General features: G+C 50.3%; 12 protein-coding genes across 12 annotated transcripts; 7 read left to right on the forward strand and 5 right to left on the reverse strand.

Annotated features, from left to right (window-relative positions):
* Nucleotides 1–21: 21 nt before the first annotated feature.
* Nucleotides 22–1177, reverse strand: BDV14DRAFT_211882 (uncharacterized protein; the record flags this gene model as incomplete). The annotated part of the gene is made up of 3 exons (XM_073776195.1): nt 648–1177; nt 251–597; nt 22–177 (listed from the first exon to the last, which is right to left on the reverse strand). Exons 1-3 carry the CDS (start codon nt 1063–1065, stop codon nt 22–24), a joined length of 921 nt encoding a protein of 306 aa, XP_073623074.1. The 5' UTR covers nt 1066–1177.
* A 1260-nt stretch (nt 1178–2437) lies between these two features.
* Nucleotides 2438–4205, reverse strand: BDV14DRAFT_193243 (major facilitator superfamily domain-containing protein; the record flags this gene model as incomplete). Its single annotated transcript, XM_073771747.1, has 8 exons — nt 2438–2784; nt 2835–3133; nt 3183–3300; nt 3352–3440; nt 3488–3587; nt 3636–3920; nt 3967–4049; nt 4099–4205. 8 exons carry the CDS (start codon nt 4203–4205, stop codon nt 2438–2440), a joined length of 1428 nt encoding a protein of 475 aa, XP_073623075.1.
* A 334-nt stretch (nt 4206–4539) lies between these two features.
* On the forward strand, nt 4540–6405 carry BDV14DRAFT_211884 (flavin-containing monooxygenase; the record flags this gene model as incomplete). The annotated part of the gene is made up of 2 exons (XM_073776196.1): nt 4540–5132; nt 5180–6405. Coding segments are annotated over 2 exons (1819 nt in total), but the record flags the coding sequence as incomplete, so codon positions are not given.
* A 378-nt stretch (nt 6406–6783) lies between these two features.
* On the forward strand, nt 6784–8804 carry BDV14DRAFT_205042 (Zn(II)2Cys6 transcription factor; the record flags this gene model as incomplete). The annotated part of the gene is made up of 7 exons (XM_073774651.1): nt 6784–6891; nt 6952–7061; nt 7110–7880; nt 7927–8013; nt 8065–8354; nt 8404–8599; nt 8648–8804. 7 exons carry the CDS (start codon nt 6784–6786, stop codon nt 8802–8804), a joined length of 1719 nt encoding a protein of 572 aa, XP_073623077.1.
* Nucleotides 8805–9598: 794 nt separating this feature from the next.
* On the forward strand, nt 9599–10423 carry BDV14DRAFT_211886 (SDR family NAD(P)-dependent oxidoreductase; the record flags this gene model as incomplete). Its single annotated transcript, XM_073776197.1, has 1 exon — nt 9599–10423. The coding sequence occupies one exon, from the start codon at nt 9599–9601 to the stop codon at nt 10421–10423; it is 825 nt and encodes a 274-aa protein (XP_073623078.1).
* On the reverse strand, nt 10417–10977 carry BDV14DRAFT_149319 (DUF427 domain-containing protein). The gene is made up of 4 exons (XM_073766528.1): nt 10858–10977; nt 10695–10800; nt 10564–10644; nt 10417–10515 (listed from the first exon to the last, which is right to left on the reverse strand). The coding sequence occupies exons 1-4, from the start codon at nt 10936–10938 to the stop codon at nt 10484–10486; spliced, it is 300 nt and encodes a 99-aa protein (XP_073623079.1). The 5' UTR covers nt 10939–10977; the 3' UTR covers nt 10417–10483.
* Nucleotides 10978–11535: 558 nt separating this feature from the next.
* Nucleotides 11536–13106, forward strand: BDV14DRAFT_205045 (putative salicylate hydroxylase; the record flags this gene model as incomplete). The annotated part of the gene is made up of 6 exons (XM_073774652.1): nt 11536–11616; nt 11672–12288; nt 12339–12403; nt 12453–12531; nt 12589–12698; nt 12748–13106. 6 exons carry the CDS (start codon nt 11536–11538, stop codon nt 13104–13106), a joined length of 1311 nt encoding a protein of 436 aa, XP_073623080.1.
* Nucleotides 13107–13308: 202 nt separating this feature from the next.
* On the reverse strand, nt 13309–13845 carry BDV14DRAFT_205046 (uncharacterized protein; the record flags this gene model as incomplete). Its single annotated transcript, XM_073774653.1, has 2 exons — nt 13309–13677; nt 13768–13845. 2 exons carry the CDS (start codon nt 13843–13845, stop codon nt 13309–13311), a joined length of 447 nt encoding a protein of 148 aa, XP_073623081.1.
* Nucleotides 13846–15349: 1504 nt separating this feature from the next.
* Nucleotides 15350–16428, reverse strand: BDV14DRAFT_211890 (aromatic alcohol reductase; the record flags this gene model as incomplete). Its single annotated transcript, XM_073776198.1, has 3 exons — nt 15350–15883; nt 15931–16344; nt 16393–16428. The coding sequence occupies 3 exons, from the start codon at nt 16426–16428 to the stop codon at nt 15419–15421; spliced, it is 915 nt and encodes a 304-aa protein (XP_073623082.1). The 3' UTR covers nt 15350–15418.
* A 356-nt stretch (nt 16429–16784) lies between these two features.
* On the forward strand, nt 16785–18764 carry BDV14DRAFT_211892 (Zn(II)2Cys6 transcription factor; the record flags this gene model as incomplete). The annotated part of the gene is made up of 3 exons (XM_073776199.1): nt 16785–17620; nt 17666–18566; nt 18643–18764. Exons 1-3 carry the CDS (start codon nt 16814–16816, stop codon nt 18762–18764), a joined length of 1830 nt encoding a protein of 609 aa, XP_073623083.1. The 5' UTR covers nt 16785–16813.
* An 83-nt stretch (nt 18765–18847) lies between these two features.
* Nucleotides 18848–19720, forward strand: BDV14DRAFT_149335 (glutathione S-transferase). Its single transcript, XM_073766529.1, has one exon. It carries the CDS (start codon nt 19028–19030, stop codon nt 19682–19684), a length of 657 nt encoding a protein of 218 aa, XP_073623084.1. The 5' UTR covers nt 18848–19027; the 3' UTR covers nt 19685–19720.
* A 584-nt stretch (nt 19721–20304) lies between these two features.
* Nucleotides 20305–20814, forward strand: BDV14DRAFT_205050 (uncharacterized protein; the record flags this gene model as incomplete). Its single annotated transcript, XM_073774654.1, has 1 exon — nt 20305–20814. The coding sequence occupies one exon, from the start codon at nt 20305–20307 to the stop codon at nt 20812–20814; it is 510 nt and encodes a 169-aa protein (XP_073623085.1).
* Nucleotides 20815–21031: the final 217 nt, after the last annotated feature.

Consider the following 21031-nt stretch of genomic DNA (forward strand, 5'->3'; position numbering starts at 1 on the left):
CCACTCTACGAGCCGAATTCATCATATCTTTGAACTCGCTTTGGGAAGATTATACCCCCCACTCCCAGAGATAATTCGAAACGCATTCTGAAAGAAATCAAAGACGTCTTTTCCTAACCACTGCGGCATGACCTGAGCGCGACTCGATTCCATCTCCCTGCGGAACTTTCCAGCGACCTTCCAATATGGAATAGTCAGCTACCATACACTCATATTCAACACACCTAAATACGAGCGGGGGGAAACATACCAAAGTACAACCCCCACTCTCACCCCGAACCGAGGCCCTCACAATCTCCTGGCCCACATCCTCCGTCTTATTCGGCTGCAGCCCATCGGCCTGCCACTGCTTCCCAGCCTTAGCCGTAATATTCGTATATGTGAAGAATGGTGCCACACCCGTGACTGTAATCCCGTGCTTCTCCGCTGTCTTATGCGAGCTGCGCAGGAGGCCGATTATCGCGTGCTTGGAGGAGACGTATGCGGATACGCCAGTGCCGCCCATGTAGCCTGATGTTGAGGCGACCAGGACAATGGACTTTCGACTGGAGGCTTGATTCGAGGGTTGTTTCATGTGGTGCATTGCGAGGCGCAGAGCTATATAGGATCCTTAGTTTTAGGTTGAAGCTGAGCGTATCTTGACTTACTATTCAGTGTCCCCTTAACATTAACATCAATAACATTGAACGCCCCCGTAGACTCAAGTAGGTCTTCCTTCTCATCTGTACTTTCGATATCAAGGGTCTCCGTCTTCTCCATAATCCCCGCGTTCGCAATGACGGTGTCGATGGCCCCGAACCGCTCTATCGTCTGGCGGAACAAAGCCAGCATTTGCTCCCAATTGAGGATGTCGACCGGTGTAAATATGGCATTAGCGGGATGTGGAAAATTAGCGATGACCTTCTCGGCTAGCCCTTTGGCATTGGGGACATCCGCGATCACGACGTTCGCGCCATGGCTGTTGAAGATTTTTGCTGTTGCTGCGCCGATGCCACCTGCACCGCCAGTGATAATGACAGTCTTCCCCGAGAGTTGACCGAAGTTCTCTGACTGGCCAGTCGCCATGTTGGATTCAATTGAGAAGAACCAGGCCGTTCGAACAGGCAAAGTTAGTTGTCGACCAGCCTCCAGGAAGCCGATTCTCGAACCCCTTGGTGATGAGTACTGCTGACGCTACGGTAGACTGATAACAGTAACGTTCAACGGTCAAAGCATATGACTTGCACATAACGGATTCATTCCGCTGATACGCGTTTGACTCCAAGTCCTTGGAGTATGGAGAGAGGAAATCCGGAGGCCGGACCCCCTCCGGATATACCCCGCACTATGCATGATGATGTGTTTTGCAGGGCTTGCATCACCACCAGATCGCGTGCAAAGTGAGTTAATAAATGCTGACAGGGGTCAAGTGGCTTTGACTCCTGAGTTTCAATTTACTCCGCACTGATACGCCGAGGTTAAGGTATACACCAATTGGTGGGTTAGGACTAGTCCCAGAACCCCAACATTGCCATACCAAAACTGTTGTATCCCGGACTTTGGTGAGAATTCCCCGGCCGGTTGTAGATCTTCCATTGTCGTAAGGCCATTAGTGTAGTGTAATGAGGAATTCTGGTTAATGATTTCCTAATTCTTGACCCTTTTCCTATACAAAATTCTCCCACACTTACTCTGCGGACCTGGATCCTGAAGCAAACACCCGCGCAAACCATGAAAGAGCGATGGGGTGGTATAAGAAGATCTACGCCCGAAATGCAAGTGATACATTCGGCCTCTTCGATGCACACTGAGATTTCGCTTGGATGAGTCGCGAGATTACTTATGGGTTCTGCCTATCTAATCGGCAAGTCCTGGATGGCCTAGATACTCAACTTGTTGTTCTTCCGGGTATCATGATCGAGCATCTGAAGCTTGAGACACATTGGCAAATTCGACTGGGCAAATTGGGGTACCGAAGGAGCAGGTTGAGGTTATTTGCGAGTGTGTGAAGTTGGTAGCCGAGTTCTTTGGGATGAGGGTTAATCGGGTTCCGAGCGTTGAGGATGTTGAGTATGATGTTTAGATACTTTATATTTTAGATTTAACGAGGCTAGGCAACGCCCACTATATTAGATAACAAGTCAAGGGCCTGAGGTACGGTATCGTGCCCGGCGTCCATCGTACCTTCCTGGCTTGTCTATCACTACATCGGACGAATTGGAAGGCGCGACCAGGTACGCACCTGCCTTGTGAAGCTGGTCACAGACCAGGAAGGAACACTGCAACCCATCGCACCTGCCTTGTTTGAGCTCTAGAATAATGAAACAAGTTGGGAAGGCACGACCCAAAACACCTGCCTTTCCTGAGTATTCAGATGCAGAACAGGAAGGACCACCCCATCGCACCTGCCTGCGCTTATATACCTGCCCTCTACTAGGAGCGAACAGGATATTATGCCCTATGCAATCCACTTCCTCTCCGCAGTCCCTTCGACCTTCCGATTTAACCTTCGATAATAAAGCGTCAACCCCAAACTCAAACTCGCCGCAATAGCAGCCATGGCCGCATTAACCCCATGTCCTAACCGGTAAGCAGGTGCATCTTGCGATCGGTAAATCCAGACACCGATGATTTGTCCAGGCCCAGAGAACGCTATGTTCAACGCAATTGCGAGTGAACTGGCTGTTGTGTTTCGCACGTTGTCGCCGACCCAGGCGTTTATGGAGGGCAGGCCGCCGAAGACGCTTATTGTGGCGATTACGAGGAAGGCGTAGCGGGCTATGAAGGCGTCTGCTGGGAGGGCGGCTACGTAATGTTAGTATGAATCAATGGGAGGAGGGTTAGGACTGAACTACCTTGGATGATGAACGCTATGGAAGCCATAGTACAGCAGCACGTTGCAAAGACACCGCGGGTTTTGAAGCGGTCGGAGAGCCATGCAATGAGGAGGGTGATTGGGTAGGCGATTCCATAAGGTGGCACTGTGAAGAGTTGTGCTTGGAGATCGCTGTATCCAAGTCCTTCGATGATGGTTGGGGCAAAGTATGCTAGAGATGCTACACCAGTGCCGATGGTCAAGTAGGACAGGTAATGCACGTAGAGCGGAATGGAGCAAAGAGCTTCTTTCGCGTCTGGCCAGTTGATCTTGTCATCCCTGATGATCATTAGTAGTTTTCTTTAGTAAGAGCATGAGGATGGCACACCCTGAGGAACGGTTGGCTCCCAAACGGCGAGCTTGTAGTTCCTTCTCTTCGGCCGTCAACCATCCAGCATTCTCGGGGTAGCTTGGAAGGAAGAAAAAGCAGAGAAGGCCGACGGCGACTGCAAACGATTATAAGTAAAATAACTTTGGCTGATCGTATAGAGACTTACTGCTCGGTACGCCCTCAATGATAAATAACCACCTCCAGCCTTCGAGACCATGACTCCCATTCAGATGGCCGACACCATATGCGATCGCACTATAAAATTAATATCGCCAACATTAAACTGACAGGGATAGGCTTACCCTCCAAACGCACCAGAAAGGGTGGCACTGCACAAGAAGATCCCAATGCGAATCGCCCGCTCGCCAGGCTTATACCAGAAAGTAAAGTAAAACACCATCCCTGCTCTAGTTAGGATGGATAGCATTCCTGAAGGCTCCATGCACATACCAGGAAAAACACCCGCTTCCGCAGCCCCAAGGAAGAACCTCAGTGCCGCCAATTCAGAGAACGTATGCGTGAAGCCGATCCCTGTGCAGAAAGCCCCAAAGGCCACGACCAGGAAACCAAGCCATCGATGCGGTTGAAATAATTTAAGGGCGAGGTTGCTTGGTGCTTCGAAGATGGAGTATGCGACTAGGAAGACCATCATTGCTATTGTGTATTGGTGGTCGGCGACGTTGTTTGTTTCCATTAGTGTGTCGTTTGTTGTCGAGTTCATGATCTTCGCATTTCCTGAAAACATTAGTTGAGTGATCATCTATCAGTTAGGGCTCCATACCAACGTTCGATCGGTCGAGATAGCATAGTAGGTAAATGATTGCTGTTGGTAGGATTAACCGCCTGTCTATTTTCCTCACGAGCCTGAAGACAATGTCAATACTGAACTTGACTCAGGCGATCGACAATATACCTCTTCTCAGCCTGCGCATCCTCCGCGCTTAACTCCCGAATATCCTCCGTCTCATGGTAACTTTTCTTGTCGTCGATGCCAGACTCTGTGTGATCGTTAACAGCCATGATGGGGCGATTATATGTAACATGAAAACATACGGTGAACAGACGACAACCCAGCGTCTTAAGCAAAATCCAGTGGTAGCGTCGATCAACATCCGTCGCGTCTCATACCCCGGACTTTCAGTGGATCTCCCCCATCGCAGTGCATCTGGAGCATCCAATAAACTTCGAGCAGCCGGAGGAGGTCCGGAACAGCATGAGGACCCAACCAGACAAGGTCTCCAGGCGCCCGTGCATGCCTACGCGGGGTTGCGCGGGGATGAATTCCGAAATGCCGTGCTTAAGAATGCTTTATCCCCCTTTACCCCTCATGCTCAAGCTCAAGATCAAGAGTCATCATGGCTATCAATCTACCTCTCGGACGGTTCCCTGCGACGAGACCCTCGGAAACCTCGTCTGCAGAAGCACATAAGATCGCGCAGGACATCATCACCCGTTTCAATGAGGGTATCGCCAAGCACGACTCCAAGGCTGTCGCGGGTCTATTCCTGGACGATGGATACTGGCGCGATCATCTCTGTCTAGACTGGGACGTTCACACAGCCAAAGGCCAGGAGGACATTGCTTCATATCTTGGTTCTCATCCGCGCGCGCTGAGCGTCGGAATCGATCGCTCGACTGACTTTCGGAGTCCGACCGCCTGCGCGCTGGATGGACTGGGGAACTGTCATGGCGTTCAATTTTTCATTACGGTTAATTTCGAGTTTGGAACTGGTCGTGGGATTGTGAGATTGACAAACGAGACTGGGGAGTGGAAGATTTTCACCTTCTTTACATCCTTAGCCGAGTTAAAGGGCCATGAGGAGCCTATGAATGGACGGCGCAGTAAGGGCGTTGAGCATGGTGGGAAACCTGATCGGAAGAATTGGAAGGATAGACGAGTCGCAGATGCTTCGTTTGAGGAGAAGGAGCCTGCCGTACTCATAATTGGTATGCTTATTGGCTATTTTGCTGGGACTTTTCTAACTGTACCGCAGGCGCTGGCCAAGGAGGTCTAACAGCAGCCGCACGCCTCAAGATGCTGAACGTCGACGCCCTAATCATCGACCAGAACGATCGCATCGGCGATAATTGGCGCCAGCGATACCACCAGCTTGTCCTGCACGACCCCGTCTGGTACGACCACATGCCGTACGTCCCCTTCCCACCTCACTGGCCCGTCTTCACGCCAAAGGATAAACTTGCAGAATGGTTCGAGGCATACGCCAAGCTATTGGAACTGAATGTCTGGACGAGAACAACTTTGAAAGAGCCAAAGTGGGATGGGAAGAGATGGACTGTTACGCTTGAGACAAGGGGTGCGGATGGGACTGTTTCGACCAAGACGGTTCATCCGAGACATATCATTCAGGCTACGGGACATTCAGGAGAGAAGTACGTTCCGCCTCTGGCTGGGCTGGATAGTTTCAAGGGTGATCGGCTCTGCCACAGTTCAGACTTTAAGGGTGCTCTTCACGAGCACAAGGGGAAGAAGGCGGTTGTCGTCGGATCGTGCAACTCGGGTCACGATATCGCGCAAGACTTTTATGAGAAGGGGTACGATGTGACTATGGTTCAACGGAGCACGACCTGTGTTATTTCTTCCGAGTCAATCACGGATATTGGTCTTGCAGGGTTGTATGATGAAAATGGACCCCCAACCGAAGACGCTGATATATGGTTCTGGGGTATGCCCGCTGAGCTTCTCAAGACGCAGCAGATTGGGATCACCAAGCTGCAGAATAATAATGATGATGCGACGCTAAAAGGTCTCGAGAAAGCCGGTTTCAAGGTGGACAACGGGCCGAATGGCGCTGGGCTTCTGCTCAAGTATTTCCAGCGGGGAGGCGGGTACTATATTGATGTCGGTGCTAGTCAGCTTATTGTCGATGGTCACATCAAGGTCAAGCAGGGTGTGGAGATTGATCAGGTTCTTCCTAGTGGTCTGCGCTTTGCCGATGGGACTGAACTCGAGGCCGATGAGATTATCCTTGCGACTGGATACCAGAACATGCGAACCCAGACAAGGCGCCTGTTCGGCGATGAGACGGCTGATTCAGTCGGTGATGTATGGGGATATGATACAAATAGTGAAATGCGAGGAATTTGGAGGCCATCTGGACACAAGGGATTGTGGTTCATGGGAGGTAATCTGGCGATATCGCGGTACTATTCTAGGGTTTTGGCTCTCCAGATCAAGGCTGCAGAAGTTGGACTTTCGTAACTTCCTATCCGTATTCTATATTTCCTCATCATTAGAATACAATCCAATGTTTCTTCACATCGTGAAAGATACTCCCATCTCAAATACGGAATGTGCCCGACGGGACGATCGCAGGATTCGGAGCTCATGCTAGTCTCCGATATGACTCCAGCACCACGTACCCCAAGCTACTCATTGGCCCAGAGCTTCTTCATAAGAGCTTCTCCAAATTACCAACCCTGTACTCAGTGGAGACCCCCGCCCGGGGTATGGCGCTCCGTATCTAATGTCAACCCCGGACCCTCCGAGAGAGTGTGCGCTTCCCAAGACCGTGGCAACCCGCCTTCTCCAACGCGAGCACATTGTCTTTGTGACCTCCATATCAGATCCATCACACTCATGGCTAGCGATAGCCAGAACGCCAACGGTGAACTGGGTCCGAGTCCAGACCTTCGAAATCAGCTGAACCCGTCGGGTAAGAAGCGGCGCCACGATGTCGCTAGACAGGTATTTCTTGGACACCTTGGCAGTTAGCTAACTTTGACTGATAAAGGATGTTGATAACAGGCTTGCGAGCGCTGTCGTATGAAGAAGACGCGATGTGACGAGCAGTTTCCGTGTGGGTTGTGTCGGGGACTTGGGGCTGAATGCGTATACAGTCATCGCAAGCAAACTCGGTAGATCCACTTTCATTCCATGCGCATGATTACTCCTGACAAGTGCAGCAGCGAGATATCTTCAAACGCCTTGCTCCGTATGCTAGGTCGACTAGAGTCAAAGATTGATGCGATATCTACGAAGCCATCTTCTGCTGGGTACTCACCGCAGGCTTTGAACCTCCCTGGTACTCCCTTCTCTTCAGAGCATCAGGAACCACCAAGCTACACCACTCCACTAGCGCTTGTTGATAGGGCACCTAGCTTCCCTCAGTCAGCCGTTGTACCATGGAGTGCTCACCAAGTCATCCTGTGGAAGCCGGTCCTGCCGATGCTTCCAGACGCGGTCAAGTTAATCCTCACAGGGCACGGCGCAGATTACTCAACCGACTTCGAGATAAGAAGACCGCGGCTACAAATGGGGCCACAGTCAGGAAGAAAAAATAATACAGACTTTCTTGGAGATCTCAGTATCTCGCTGGTGAAGGAGTTGTGCGATTCGTATTTTGCAACATTTCACCTAGCGTATCCCGTCATCGATCGCACCTTCTTCCACCGGCATACCCTTCCAAGAGCAGTCCAAGGGGAGTTTGGCTACGACATTGAAAGCTGCGTTGTGCTTGTTGTGATGGCTCTAGGTTGCTGGTCCAAACTAGGCCTTACGGAAGCTAACCAGTACGCTTCTCAGAGCCAGCGAAGACTATCGAGAGATAGCCTAAGTCAGGAATCGCTCGATGGTAGTATACCAGGACTCGTCTTCTTCAACGAATCCAGGAAGCGGATTGGGTGGTTGATCAATGAGAATTGTCTGCAAAGCTGCCAGTATTATCTCTTATCTGGGTACGTCGATCTATGAGTCTAGGAACGTTGCTACTAACATAGACAGGATCTTCTACGCACAGCTCACACGACCGGTCGACTGGTGGACTATGACCGATAGAGCGGCCACCTGCTGCCGAGTCTTCTGGGAAAAGTAAGCCATTCCATTCTATCTTTCAGCCTCAGCTTGGTACTAAGACCACAGCCTCCCCTCTCAATGCGACGAATGGGTACTCGATATGCGGTCCCGACTCTTCTGGAATACTGTCATGTTCGACGCCATCCTAGCCCAAGAACTCAAGCTCCCTGGTGGACAGCTAGACGAGCTGTGTCAACGAGTCCCACTCCCAAAGTTCGTGAAGATGAAGCAGTCCTCATGCATGCCAATCGATTTGGAACCGGTGGAAGAAGAGTCTTTCTTCCAATATCATTTCCTAGCGCAGGTCGCTCATAGGATCCTTCTCACCAGGACGAAGTCTAGTATCTTCTCTACTAGTCTGTTCTCTCTTCGACTGCTAACGTGTTACATACTGATCATCGACAGGTGAATATTCATCGCCTTCGGTCGAAGAGGAGCTCTTTCAACAACTCGAACGATGGCGGAACCAGCTACCGTCAGCTCTGCAATTCGACGATGCACAGCTAGCACCTTTGCCAGATTCACCGAGTAACATTCTCGTTGTGTCATGGCTTCGCTTCCGCTATATAATAGCCAAGTTCCATTTCGGACGACCATTATTGTATGTTGCCTCTTACCACTACTACAGCAGGAGGCTAATGCATTAAAGACACAAGGTCCTCAGTCGGCCAGAAGAGGCCACCGAGGTTGAACTGCGCAGGTGTGCGGAGGTATTCGATCAGATGTTTCAATGGGAACCAATTATACGGGTACTCGCAGTTATGAAAAGCTGCATGCCCTTGAAGTTCCAGATCTCTTCACAGTAAGCCCAGTCTCATAGTTCTCCTTTCCCCTTCCGGCGCGCTTACAACTGTAGGCTATTCGGTCACCTGGTTCTAGTATACTGTTTCCGACGAAACGTCCACTCCCGATTGCAGCACATTGTGCCATCAAGGTATCGAGCTTGGTGTGCTTTTGCGCTGGGCTTTTTGCAAGAGACTGCCATTTCTAGTCCAACGCTGGCGAAGGATGCGGAGATAGCGACAATTCTGTGTCAGGACTTGATATTTTGATAGAAAGGCAAAGCGAGATATACCTAAAATGCAGATACAGCACTTTGACACGTCTAGTATTCATGAGTTCATGTAGATATGACACTATGCTTCTCAACCCTACAATTCCAGCCTAGGGGAGGGTATCTCCAGATTCAGCTAGACGGTCACCTACTTATACACTGTCAAGTAGGCATTACAAAGGCTCCAAGAACATATTCATAGTCCATGCAACAAAGACCACCATATCAAGCCTCTGCATGATTCAAGCACCTTCAAAATCCACCACCCCCGGTCCAACTACGCATCTTGACACGCATACCCCCCACCTGCACCACCGGAGCACAAGTTAACGCTCCGGATCCCCACTCAAACAGAGCTTTTGGTACTGCCATATACGCGTAGGCGTCCTTTGTACATCGGAAAGAATTCCGGCCTTTACTTCACAAATATCTTGCGATAGATTCTTGATCATGTTTTTGTACTCTTCACACCTGACGCTCCACCTCTGCCTCACGCAATCTCATTTATCTGTTCTTGTTTGACTTCTAAACCTACACCTGCTCAACATGCCTCCCTTCGCGACCTATCCCGACCTAAAGAACAAAGTCGCTCTCGTGATGGGCATAGGACAATCCCGCGTCCCGGGCTCAGACATCTGGGGCAATGGCGCTGCGATCGCACGATTCCTCGCTCACAACGACGCAAAGGTGTTCGGGTGCGACCTGTCTCTCCAAGCAGCGGGGTATACATCGAGCAGAATAAGATCAGAGGGTGGGATCTGCGATATCATGACAGCAGATGTCACATCCGCCGCAGACGTACAAAACGTGGCGGATGCAGTGTTGAAGAAACACGGTCGAATCGACATCCTAATCAACAACGTCGGCGCAACCGCAACAGGAGACCCCGCTTCAATGTCCGAGGAAGCATGGGACAAACAAATCCAAATAAACCTGAAACCCATCTACCTCGCCTGCCACATCATCCTCCCCATCATGGAATCACAGCAATCCGGCGTGATCATAAATAACGCATCCATAGCCGGCCTCCGCTACATCGGCAAACCACAAGTCGCATACTCGACCGCAAAAGCAGCAGTCATTCACTTCACGCGCGTGACCGGCGTAATGTACGCGCCGAAGGGAATCCGCGTGAATGCCGTCGCACCGGGGCTGATATATACGCCGCTTGTAGAGAGTTTGAAGGTCAATGGGCAGGAGGAGGCGTATAGAAAGATTATGGAGCAGCCTGTTCCGATGGGTAGGATGGGGAGCGCGCATGATGTTGCGAGCGCGGTTGGGTTTCTGGCGAGTGAGAGTGCTGGGTATATTACTGGGCAATGTTTGGTTGTTGATGGGGGGTTTACAGGGAGTTCGGGGGTGAAGTTGTAATTGATTCAGTCATTCATTGCTATATTCGAGAGGGGGTTGCGGGTTATGTGACTAGGGTTGCTATTCTTCGACAATATCAACCTTGTTCTTGTCTGTTTTATTGTTAGTATATAGACAAGACCTTGCACAGTGTAGCTTACAGAAGGCGAAGTGGTTCTTGATGTTGATAGCGGCATCATACGGCTCCTTGTAAGCCCACACGCCGTTCTCGATAGTTTTTCCTAGAGGAGTCAGTCTTTCTCACTTAGATTGTCTAGCAGGTGCCGCTTACCATCAACGGTAATATTCCAGTACGACGCATGACCCTTCCACGGGCAGAAAGTCGACAAATCAGTCGGTTGGAGGAGGCTCTGGTCCTTTATTGAGGAGGATGGAAACTAGATGTTTCTTTAGCAAACGCTGCTCCAAACAAGTGGAGGGTGCAGATGACATACGTAGATATTCCCCTCTACAGTCTCCCAAGTATTCGTTTCGGCAATGACATGGTCGCCCACTTTTGCGACGGCGTGAGGCATCTTGTTGTTTGCTATCTTGCAGGTTATTTACTATGTTTGCTACTGAGAATAGAAAGAAATAAGACAGAAAAGGGGTGAATATATGCAGGAATGCGGGGGAGGAGGATTACTAATTGGCTGGCGGGCATGCGTCATCTTCGTGCATAAGCCAACGTGGTAGAAATCAAGTCAAGGGTACTAAGTGTAGTGGAACATACTGAGCTTGTAACCACTTGAGAATGATTCTCCGAGGACTATCAACAGAAGATGACCATGTAATGCACGCCCTGGTTCCTAATCATGGTGTCGAAGGTCGTGGGTGAAGGACCCTAATAGGTTGCTATGAGCAGCGTGATCCGATGCTCAGTCTCGGTGCCCGAGGCTGCAATAGCAGGGATAATATGAGACCTATGAATAAAACACACATACAAACTAGGATCCAGTGTTAAGAGGCCATGTAACACCAACCTGACGCAAACGGCATCCGCCCCTCCTCGTCGCTGCCCGCTTTGGGAATATCAGCATTCCGGTCAAGACAAGGGATAACCTGACCCCTCCACTCCAAACTGTGCCAGAGAAAGTTTTAATCGGATAGAGCGCCTCACAGACAAGGAAACAATGAAGGTCATTATCGTCGGCGCAGGAATAGCCGGTCTGTCAGCGGGTATCGCCCTCCGTCGCAAGGGCCACGATGTGCAGGTGAGCACGCTCGACAAAATGCTCAGCGACCTCTTCAGCCACTGATACATTGCAGATCTTCGAGAGGTCCAGTCTCCTCCACGAAATCGGTGCAGCGATCAATGCCCCCCCGAATGCCTCCCGGGTGCTCGCAGAATGGGGATTTGATACCAAGCGAGCGCGCATGGTCGCTGCGCAGCACCATATTATAGCGTCGGTGCGGACACTGGATATAAAGTCGGAAATTGATTTTCCTAATTTTTCGGAACTATATGGTGGTTCTTGGCTTCTAGCTCATCGGGTTGATCTTCATGTCGAGCTGCGGCGGGTTGCTACCGATCCCGCTGGACAAGGGAAGCCTGTTGAAATCGTTCTCAAGGCAGGGGTCGTTGACTATAATGCCGAAGCTGGATCAATTGTCTTGTCCGATCAGTCTGAGCATCATGCTGATGTTGTTGTCGCGGCGGACGGGGTTCATACATCTGCCATTAGCCACGTCGTTGGCCATCCTACCCCTGCTCATGCTACGGGGTGGGCGGTCTTTAGATGGCTGATGTCAACTGAAGAGCTTCAATCGCACACTGAGACCTCAGATATAATTGCAAGTGGGGCGACGAAAGTTAAGGATAGCCTCATGAGGCTTCTCGTCACGCCAGAGACTTCAAAGAGAGTGGCATGGTATCCGTGTTCTGAGTAGGCCTTTCACAAACCATCTTGACCAGATCGCTGCTTACACAATTCAGCAACAAGATCCAAAACTTTGTCATTGTCTACAGAGATGACAGAACTGATGATCATGAACGAGAAGGTGATTTTTCACTCCTCAGAATTCCTATAAGCGCTAATTGGGCTTGTAGACTGGGATCGATCAGCAAGTGTTGAAAAAGTCCTCTCAAAAACCACCGACTTTCATCCATCATTCCGCGCTATTATACGGTGGGTCTCTTGATCAATCCTGTTGTGATATATCCTTATTACTGACGTTGATTATAGAAAGGCAAGGGACATCAAACGGTGGCCGCTACTATACCGCGAGCCTATCCCCACCATGAGCAAAGGACGCCTTGTCCTAATCGGTGATGCAGCTCACCCCATGCTTCCACGTATACTATCCATCCTCGGGGGTAATCAACCATTTCTAATTCTTGATAGATCAAGGTCAAGGCGGTGCAATGGCCATCGAAGACGCCGCTGCGCTGGGCGAGGTTCTCACAGACCTGCCAACCGACCCCTCCAAAGCTGAGATCATTAACCGCCTAAGGTTATTTGAAAAGATCCGTTTACGGCGCGTCTCAGCGATGCAAATACTTTCCAACGCCGGGCAAGATCAATCTTTCCGGATCCGAGAGCGGGCGCAGGAATATATGCCCGAGGGAGTTGCAGTGCCAACGAATAACAAGGAATTCTGGGAGCATAACTTTGGGTATGATGTTATCGGCGACAGTCAACGTCAGCTACAGGTCTACCTGCGTGAGATGAATGGGGGATTGCCCATTGCTAGCAGTTTGTGATGATCACTAAAGCAGGGCTATCACCTCACTTATTCAGATCTACGTGGCATGATGGAGGAAAACTATCATCTCTTAGAGATTAAGAAGTTTAGCAAGCTACGGCAGGCATCCTCGGTAGTAACAGGACCAGACGGGATCCCAATAACGATCCGTTCACGAAGAAAAAAATCACACCAACCAAACCAACCCCCCACGGTCTCCCCTAATGCCCTCCCTTCTTCTTCGAAAGCCCCTTATTCTCCCAAGCCTTAAAACAAGTAAAGTCGCCAACATTCACACACCCACTAAAATCATCCTTCGCAAAAAAACTCTTCTTCCAAATCGAGCAAAACTTCTTCTTGTCCTTATAATCCTTACTTCCCGTATCCTTGGCGACCGAGAAATCCAACTGGATATTGTCCCTAAGTGGCTTTGACAGCCTGAAACTCCGCCCGACGTGGTCGGCCGTCACGCAGTTCTGGCCGAAGTTCTTGTGGCCTGGGTGGACTCCTTCGACGACGCCGCCTTTGTGGGGTTTGTTTGAGGGTTTGCAGTTGTCGGTGTCGTAGTAGGTCATCCAGATCATGTCTTTCTGTAATGAAGGATTGGGTAATTAGTTAATTTGCTCTTGGAAATAATTGGGTTGTAGCAGGTATAGGAGTAAGTAGTGATGAGAGAATACCTCTGCTACCCTGGTCTCAAGGGTAGGAGCAGCCAGCGCAGCTGGCAAGAGGAGAGCCAACAGAGTGATAATCTTCATGGTGTCACAATTTCGTTTTGCTTCCGGTTCTAGCTTTGGTTGTTCTTTTGTCTGGCTCTATATTTGCGAGGATATGTGCGACATTTATCTTCTGGGATCGGTAAGGACCAGCGATAGCACCCTTACTAAAGCAGGTACAGAGGAGTCGCCAAACCCAGTCCTAGAATATAGAACGTGCGTCAAATGTGCAAGACGTGTTTGAAAGCAGAAATGTATGATGCAGGGGCTATAAATAAAACAATGAAAGATGCCCAAAGCACAGCCGGAAGGCGACCATAAAAGGAACATAATGCATTCGTCTCAATAAGAATCTCCATCAATCCACTCCGCCCTCAATAAGATATTGAAAATTAGTTGCATGCTTCGTGATACCATTGCTACTGACCATCGTGACTTGTTCGGGTCTTTAAAAGGTAGGCTGGTCCCTGATGGAACGCATTTTGTAGTACAACAACATGACCCTAATCGGAAGCGCTAACTTATGGTCTACGTGGTAGAGTAAACACTCAAGCTCACCAACCCACCTTCCTAAGTCCAGTAAATGGGACAACATCGCTCTTTCCTCAACTGTTCGTGGTGTTGATTCATACTAGGAGGGCAGGTGCGACTGATGTCCATGTTAGGGTCACTCCTTCCTCTTTGATCAGACAACATCCTCACGGCTTCCCTATATGAGCTCCAGACGTTTTCCATATAGGACAGGTGCGACTGACCGCCGCGGGTTTATGCAGTTTGCGGATCGGCTCTCCCCTTCGTCTCCTGCGCGGCATTATAGACTCGGTCTGCTCATTCTCGCGGCAGACACGACAGTGGTAACCCTACCTGAATAGAGAATAAGTCTACCTGCAGGCGAATACTCAATGGTATCCAGACATGAACTGATCAACTGGGAGTTGCTTGATTGCGGGCGGGGGCTAGGGGCTATACAAGGTATAGTCACGTGACTGTCCAAACGTGTGGGAAATGGGAAGGAGTCTGGTATTAGGAGGGGCGGATGCACCTCCGAGCTAGGCTAAATACTTATGATGCTGACTAAGACTGTGCAGACCGGGCACCCAAGGACAGGGGAAGAACCCATGCTCCGACAAAACGTACCTAGTTTGTTATCGAATTTTGCCACTAGACCAAAAAGGGTCAACCCTTCTTAGTAAGGGCTTCTATTCTGGTTGTCATTTGTGCCAGAGCGGAACAGCTTTGTTCCATAGATTTTCGAGAATTTGACTGGTTGATATCCCACGTGCTTTATGCCTCAGGCACCATATGACTGGGTTTCTTTCCTGAGCCAGGAACCCCCTCCGTCAAGGACCGAGAGCCAGCGTGGACTTGCAGCACTCGACGCCATTATTGCAACCCATCTATTGCTGTCGAATATTCACGATCTAAAAGATTGGCTGCCCAATGTTGTCTCACTCAACGTCCCGTTGAACTTTCTGCAAATGACCGAAATATATATTCAAGCACCGCTATGGTACACCATGACTTGAGAAGCACCCCGGGAAAAGTACGAACAGTCCGCAAGGAAAGTCGAACCAGTGATCCCCATTAGCTACAGTCCATCTATCCTCTTCAGAAGCTAGTTGTTCTTGATCTCGTCCACCACTTCCTGAATAGTCTCTTGCACGCTCTCTTCCCTCAGACCCAACAGATCATTCGCGAGCACCCTGTCCTTCGCGTAGTTCGAGTCCAATCCAGGGGTGATACCATAAGGAATAGCCCGAACAAGCTGCAATGCGCCCTCAAAGTCACCGGCCTGAAGCTTCTTAGAGCCTTCAGTAACCTCTTTCTCTGTCGTAGTGTGCTGTAAGTTCCACTTGGAGGACGTAGCCTTCTCCAACGCAGCAAGGATCTTGTTCTGAGAGGTTTCGACGGAGGAAATATAGAGGTACTTATTGGCTGTAATCTCAGGGTGTTTCAGGACGGAGACCACAGCGTCGCCAAGCTGCTTCTCATTGGTGAGAGTGAACTTCTTGTTGCCGTCATCCCAGATTGTTGCGGTACGAGAGGCGATGTCAAACTGGAAGAAGCCATTTGCAATGCCCTAGATATTGTTAGGAATTGGTGGTACCACAATAGAAGCAGACATACCCAGTCAAACAACCCCGAAGAAGCAACACCGGTCCAAGAAAAGGACTTTGACTCCTTCTCCTTCAGGTAATCAAGAACCTCTTTCTTCTGCCAAAAGAGAGGTAATAAATTAAGGACCGTCTCATTCAAGGAATCAGCCGAGAATTCAGACGGCAGAAACCGAGAAACACCAGCCGCAACAGCGGCATCAACGAACTTCTTCTGCTCGGCGAAGCCGGTAGCTCCAACGACGGAGATAACTGCGTCTTGTCCCTTGAAGGCATTTTGAAGGTCGGCGCTGGAAAAGTCAGACTTGCGCACGGTGACTGCAGCTGGGAAGGTTGCGGTGCTGGAGGTGCGGGTTAGGGCGGTGATGTTGAATGCTGAGGCGCTGAGGAGGCCTCTGAGGATGATTTGGCCGATGTTGCCGCTGGCCTGCTTCTAGTCAGTATAACATTTGATTCTGTTGGGACCATGGCATACCCCGATAATGGCAATGCTCTTAAGCTGAGAAGACATAGTGGCTGAGTGGAATGGAGTTTGAAGGTTGATATATTGTTTGGAGGAAATATGTAGAGTCTGTTGATCTGCTGAGGCTCTTGCCAGGAATAAGGGCCCAATTTATAGACAGGATACACGTTCGACCAGAAACATTATGATGAGTGAGGGTATATATGATGAGCAATACTTCTGTTCGGTCCGCCCTCCGCTTTCTCCGCTGTAGCCAATCAGAGCATCCGTATCACGGGTCAGCTCAAAAGAGATGAAGCTGTGATTGGTCAGAGTATACCTGCCTGAGGCAGAAGTCCCCAGCTCCGTCCTCCGCTCTCCGCTCTCCAACATTCTGACAAACACCTCCATGGACACACTCTGAAAGTCAACCTCGCCATATCCAAGGCCCAAGATGAACCGGCGGAAGATTAACCCCGGACGCTCTTGCCTGGAATGTCGCCGTCGCAAGATTAAATGTGACCGGTCTCACCCGTGTTCTTACTGTGTAAAGGTGCGGGTCAATTGCAAGTACCCTCCTGGTCGACAAAAACACGATGACAACTCGACTGATCTGATTGCTTCTTTGGAGGGGAAGCTGAAGGCCTTAGAGGACCGTTTGTCGGAGAAGGAGGGTTCTTTTGACCATGGTCCTCCAGTACCAGCACCAGCACCCCTAGCAGCACAAGGAGATGAGAACAGACAACAAGTTGAGGGCGAGAGCAGAGCACCACTGACGAAGACCTCTATGGCTGCATTAAATACTACGATCACTGGTACACGCGCGGCATCACTTCTGCTACCGCAACCAGCCATCGATCTCAATTCACTCCGTCCAAGCCCGTTGATGATGGCATTGCTATGGGAAAAGTACTTGGAGAACGTTGACCCTGTCATCAAGATATTCCATACTCCGAGCGCACAAAAGCTGGTTATGCAAGCAATTCGCGGTCAGAAAAGCTTGGACTTACCCTCGGATTGCCTTCTCTTCGCAATATATTATGCGACCGTAGCTTCAATGTCCCCAGCGGACTGCAAACGAGAGTTCGAGGCGGGCCGAGGTGTTTTATTGAAACAGTGTGTAACGCTTTATACCTTGCTTCCTATCCACGAAATACTTACATACTTCAGATATCGGACAGGTGTAGAATATCTCCTGTCTCATCTGCATCTTCGAGGCTCAACGAGCATGACAGTATTACAAGCGTTTACTATCTATCTTGTATGAAGTCCCGCCAAATTCGACAGAGTGTGACTGACAGATCAGATAACCGGACGATGCGACCTCAATGGACCTGACGTCTACGCCTTGGTCGGGCTTGCCGTAGGAATGGCCTTGAAGATGGGACTGAACCAGGATGGAGAGTCACTCGGCCAGCCACCGTTCGAAACGGAGATGCGTCGTCGACTCTGGTGGCAGCTCCTGATTCTGGACATGAGAATGGCAGAGGACCGTCAATCAGAACCCTGCATTCTGGAGTCGTCCTTCAACACACGGCTGCCGTCAAACATAGCAGACACGAACTTACACCCCGATATGAGCCGCCCGCCAGTTTGTAGTCAGGATAGGACGGAAATGCTGTATAGCTTGGTGCGCTTTGAGATTAGCTACTTCGCTCGGCAGATGGTCTTCTCTGATGGTTTCGGCGACGCGAATGCATACGCAACATTATCCTCAGATCAGAAATGCGAGGCGATAAAACTCTTCGAACAGCGAATCGAGCATCAATACTTATCCAATTGCGACGAGATTATACCACTGGACAGAGTTACCACGGGGTCCGCTCGGCTGATCCTCGCTAAACTCAAACTCATGGCTACTGATCGCATAGCCATAGACGATGTCCCACCAGGGCAGCGAGCAATGTCACGCAAGAAATGGATAAGCATTCTACAAGATGCCAAAAATCTCAGGGGGTACGAGGCGGGAAACCACTGGCTCTGGCTCTTTCAAACCTATATCGAATGGGACGCACTCGCCTACTTACTTCTGCACCTTCGTGCTGACCCCATCGGAGACGAGGATGACCAGGGATGGGATACAGCCTACAGAGTCTACTCATTTTGGAAGACCTACGAGCTGGCACAGCGAGATAGACGATGGAAACAGATCGAAGAATTACGACTTGAAGTTCTTGCAAGAAGAAAACGACCTCCCATCGAGCATAGTCACAACGCGACTACATCTGAAAGAAACCGCGCGGTAGACAGTCCTGACGATTCTTGGATGCTGCCTCGGCCTAGGCTACAGCTTCCAAGGAACGTCTGATTGGGATATGGACAGCCAAGAGAGGAGTGGTGGCGAATCCTTTGCCTGCCACGATCCGAAATTACCCACCGGCTTAAAAGCAACAAGGGACGTTTGAGTGAGATTCGTACCGGTGGGAGGCCTACTTTCTCGGCCCCGCATTACTTTAAGAACGACCCAGTCTCGGCAATATAGAAGCGCTGCTAATAATTGTTGGCCCCAAAGCCGACGGGATCGGTTGTGTGGGATGAGCCTGATGACTGAACGCCTTCGCTAATCTGACAGCCGGAGGGCGTCCTGAGTATAAAGACAATCTTTCACCTCGAGAGCTGAAAAGAAGTCTACAGTATTGCCAGCATTGAATGCGAAGAGATCTTCACTATGCCCAACATCAAGTTCTTCTTCGCCTCGGGCGCCTGCTCGCTCGCACCACACATCCTCCTCCACGAAGCCGGCCTCGGCTTCGAGCCGATGCAAGTCAAAAACGAAGGCACAGAAGTAGTATTCCCACCAGACTACTACAAGCTCAACCCTAAGATGCGTGTTCCCGTCATCGTCGTCGACGGCGAAATCATCACCGAAAGTCCCGCCGTCAACACTATCATCTCGCAACTCTCACCCAACAAGAAGTTCCTGGGTAAGACGCCACTTGAGACAGTCAGAGTCTACGAATGGATGAATTACATCTCCGGTACTCTCCACGGAACAGGCTACGGCCACCTCTTTCGTCCCGGGCGATGGACGACCTCGGAAGATCCCATTGTCCACGCGGGAATCAAGGAGAAGGGCCAGGAAATTGTCGCTCGATGCTTCCAGCATATTGAGAGTCGACTGAGAGAAGATGTGGTGTTTGCGGTTGGCGATGATTTTACGGCTGTTGATCCGTTCTTGTATTCGATGTATAGGTGGTCGGGCTATGCTGGGCTTGATATGGGACTTTATCCAAAGCTGGCGAGTCTGGTGAGGGAGCTTGAGAAAAGGGAGGCTGTGAGAACTGTGCTGGAGAAGGAGGGATTAGAGAAGATTTTCTTCGAATAGGAGGCACACCGGCGCATTGCATTACGCAGGAGGGTGAACTAGGTCGACCGGGAAAGGGTGAATACGACTTGCATTCGGACTCCAATAGCGACACGAACCCAGCTATTTAAAACGCTCTGAAGAATACAGTTCATAGTACTCGTACAGAACAGCCAAGGGATATTGTAGAGGCCGCATAAGGCACGACCACGACCACGATGTCACATGCGCTACATGGATGCCAACACATTCGTCCGTTTCATCTCTCTCCTTCCCACGCACCACTTCTTTGACTACCCCGCTAACATGCCATCCTCTCCTACTCTTCAACTCAGAATTTAGGGATATCAGTGACTGTAGCGGAAACCTTGCGCTTCTCAGTGATGGATGTCGCATCAAATCCCACCACCCAAGAGCCGCCTGCAAGTACCGACAAGACGGAGTCCGAAGAGGGGGAGGTCCTACACACTCTCTGTGCCCGCAAGGTAGTCAAGACCAGTGAAAACCTGGTCATCAAATAAGGCCCGAACCTCCGCATCAGCGAGGCCAACACCCCACGTTTCATCGCCGAGAAAACCACCATTCCCGTTCCCAAAGTACACGATTATCGGCAGGAAGGCGAGAATGTCACCAGCATTACCATGAACTTTATGCCCGGCAAACGGCTCCAAGCTGCATGGGAGACAATGGATAAAGCCCAGAAGACTTCTGTCGCCGAGCAACTTCGGTCATACGTGGAGCAAATACGCGCCCTGAAGGGAACATACATCGGCGCCCTAGAGGGCGGGAAAGCCATTATCGGAAAAATAGCACCCTTGGAGGGAGGTCCGTCCCAGACAGAGAAAGAGTTCAACGAGTTCATCGAGGCCGATATCGTCAGAGTCGCACCAGATATCCTCCGGCATTATGCAAAACATGCTCTTCTAAACGGGCACGAGATTGTCTTTACGCGTGGAGACCTGGCGCCCCGGATTATCCTCGTTGATGATATGGGAAATGTCACTGCTATATTGGACTGGGAGTATATGAAGGCGCTTGTGCAGTTGAGGCCAATGGGCGATTGGCCCGAGTATTTGCCTATTATTCTCCCTCCGAAGTATGAGAGGGAGTATATCGGGCAAGTTTTCTTGAACCTGTTTCTGCGTCATTGAGTGTATTGATAGCAGTGTCGTGAGAAGTCCAACCTAGCCTTTACTCAAGAAGGAACCGCTTAGCATCACTGCGCGTTTCCACTTGCGCTGGAGCACTGTTGCACCTTCCTTATCGGGTCGCCCTGGGATATGATCGCGCCTGACCTGAGAATTGTTCAGAAATGTGTGGACGGTTGTTCCTTCCCTAGATATCTAGTGGTCACCACTTCCGGGACCG

The sequence above is a fragment of the Aspergillus stella-maris genome (genome assembly GCF_047715825.1).
Source record: "Aspergillus stella-maris strain CBS 113639 unplaced genomic scaffold BDV14scaffold_86, whole genome shotgun sequence".
NCBI classification, from domain to species: domain Eukaryota; kingdom Fungi; phylum Ascomycota; class Eurotiomycetes; order Eurotiales; family Aspergillaceae; genus Aspergillus; species Aspergillus stella-maris.

Coding starts and splice junctions, on each gene's coding strand:
- BDV14DRAFT_149319 (XM_073766528.1), bottom strand. CDS start 10,938: ATGCCTCACGCCGTCGCAAAAGTGGGCGACCATGTCATTGCCGAAACG. Junction 10,801..10,857: donor CTGTAGAGGGGAATATCTAC/GTATGTCATCTG, acceptor AGAAACATCTAG/TTTCCATCCTCCTCAATAAA. Junction 10,645..10,694: donor CTGGAATATTACCGTTGATG/GTAAGCGGCACC, acceptor TGACTCCTCTAG/GAAAAACTATCGAGAACGGC.
- BDV14DRAFT_149335 (XM_073766529.1), top strand. CDS start 19,028: ATGCCCAACATCAAGTTCTTCTTCGCCTCGGGCGCCTGCTCGCTCGCA.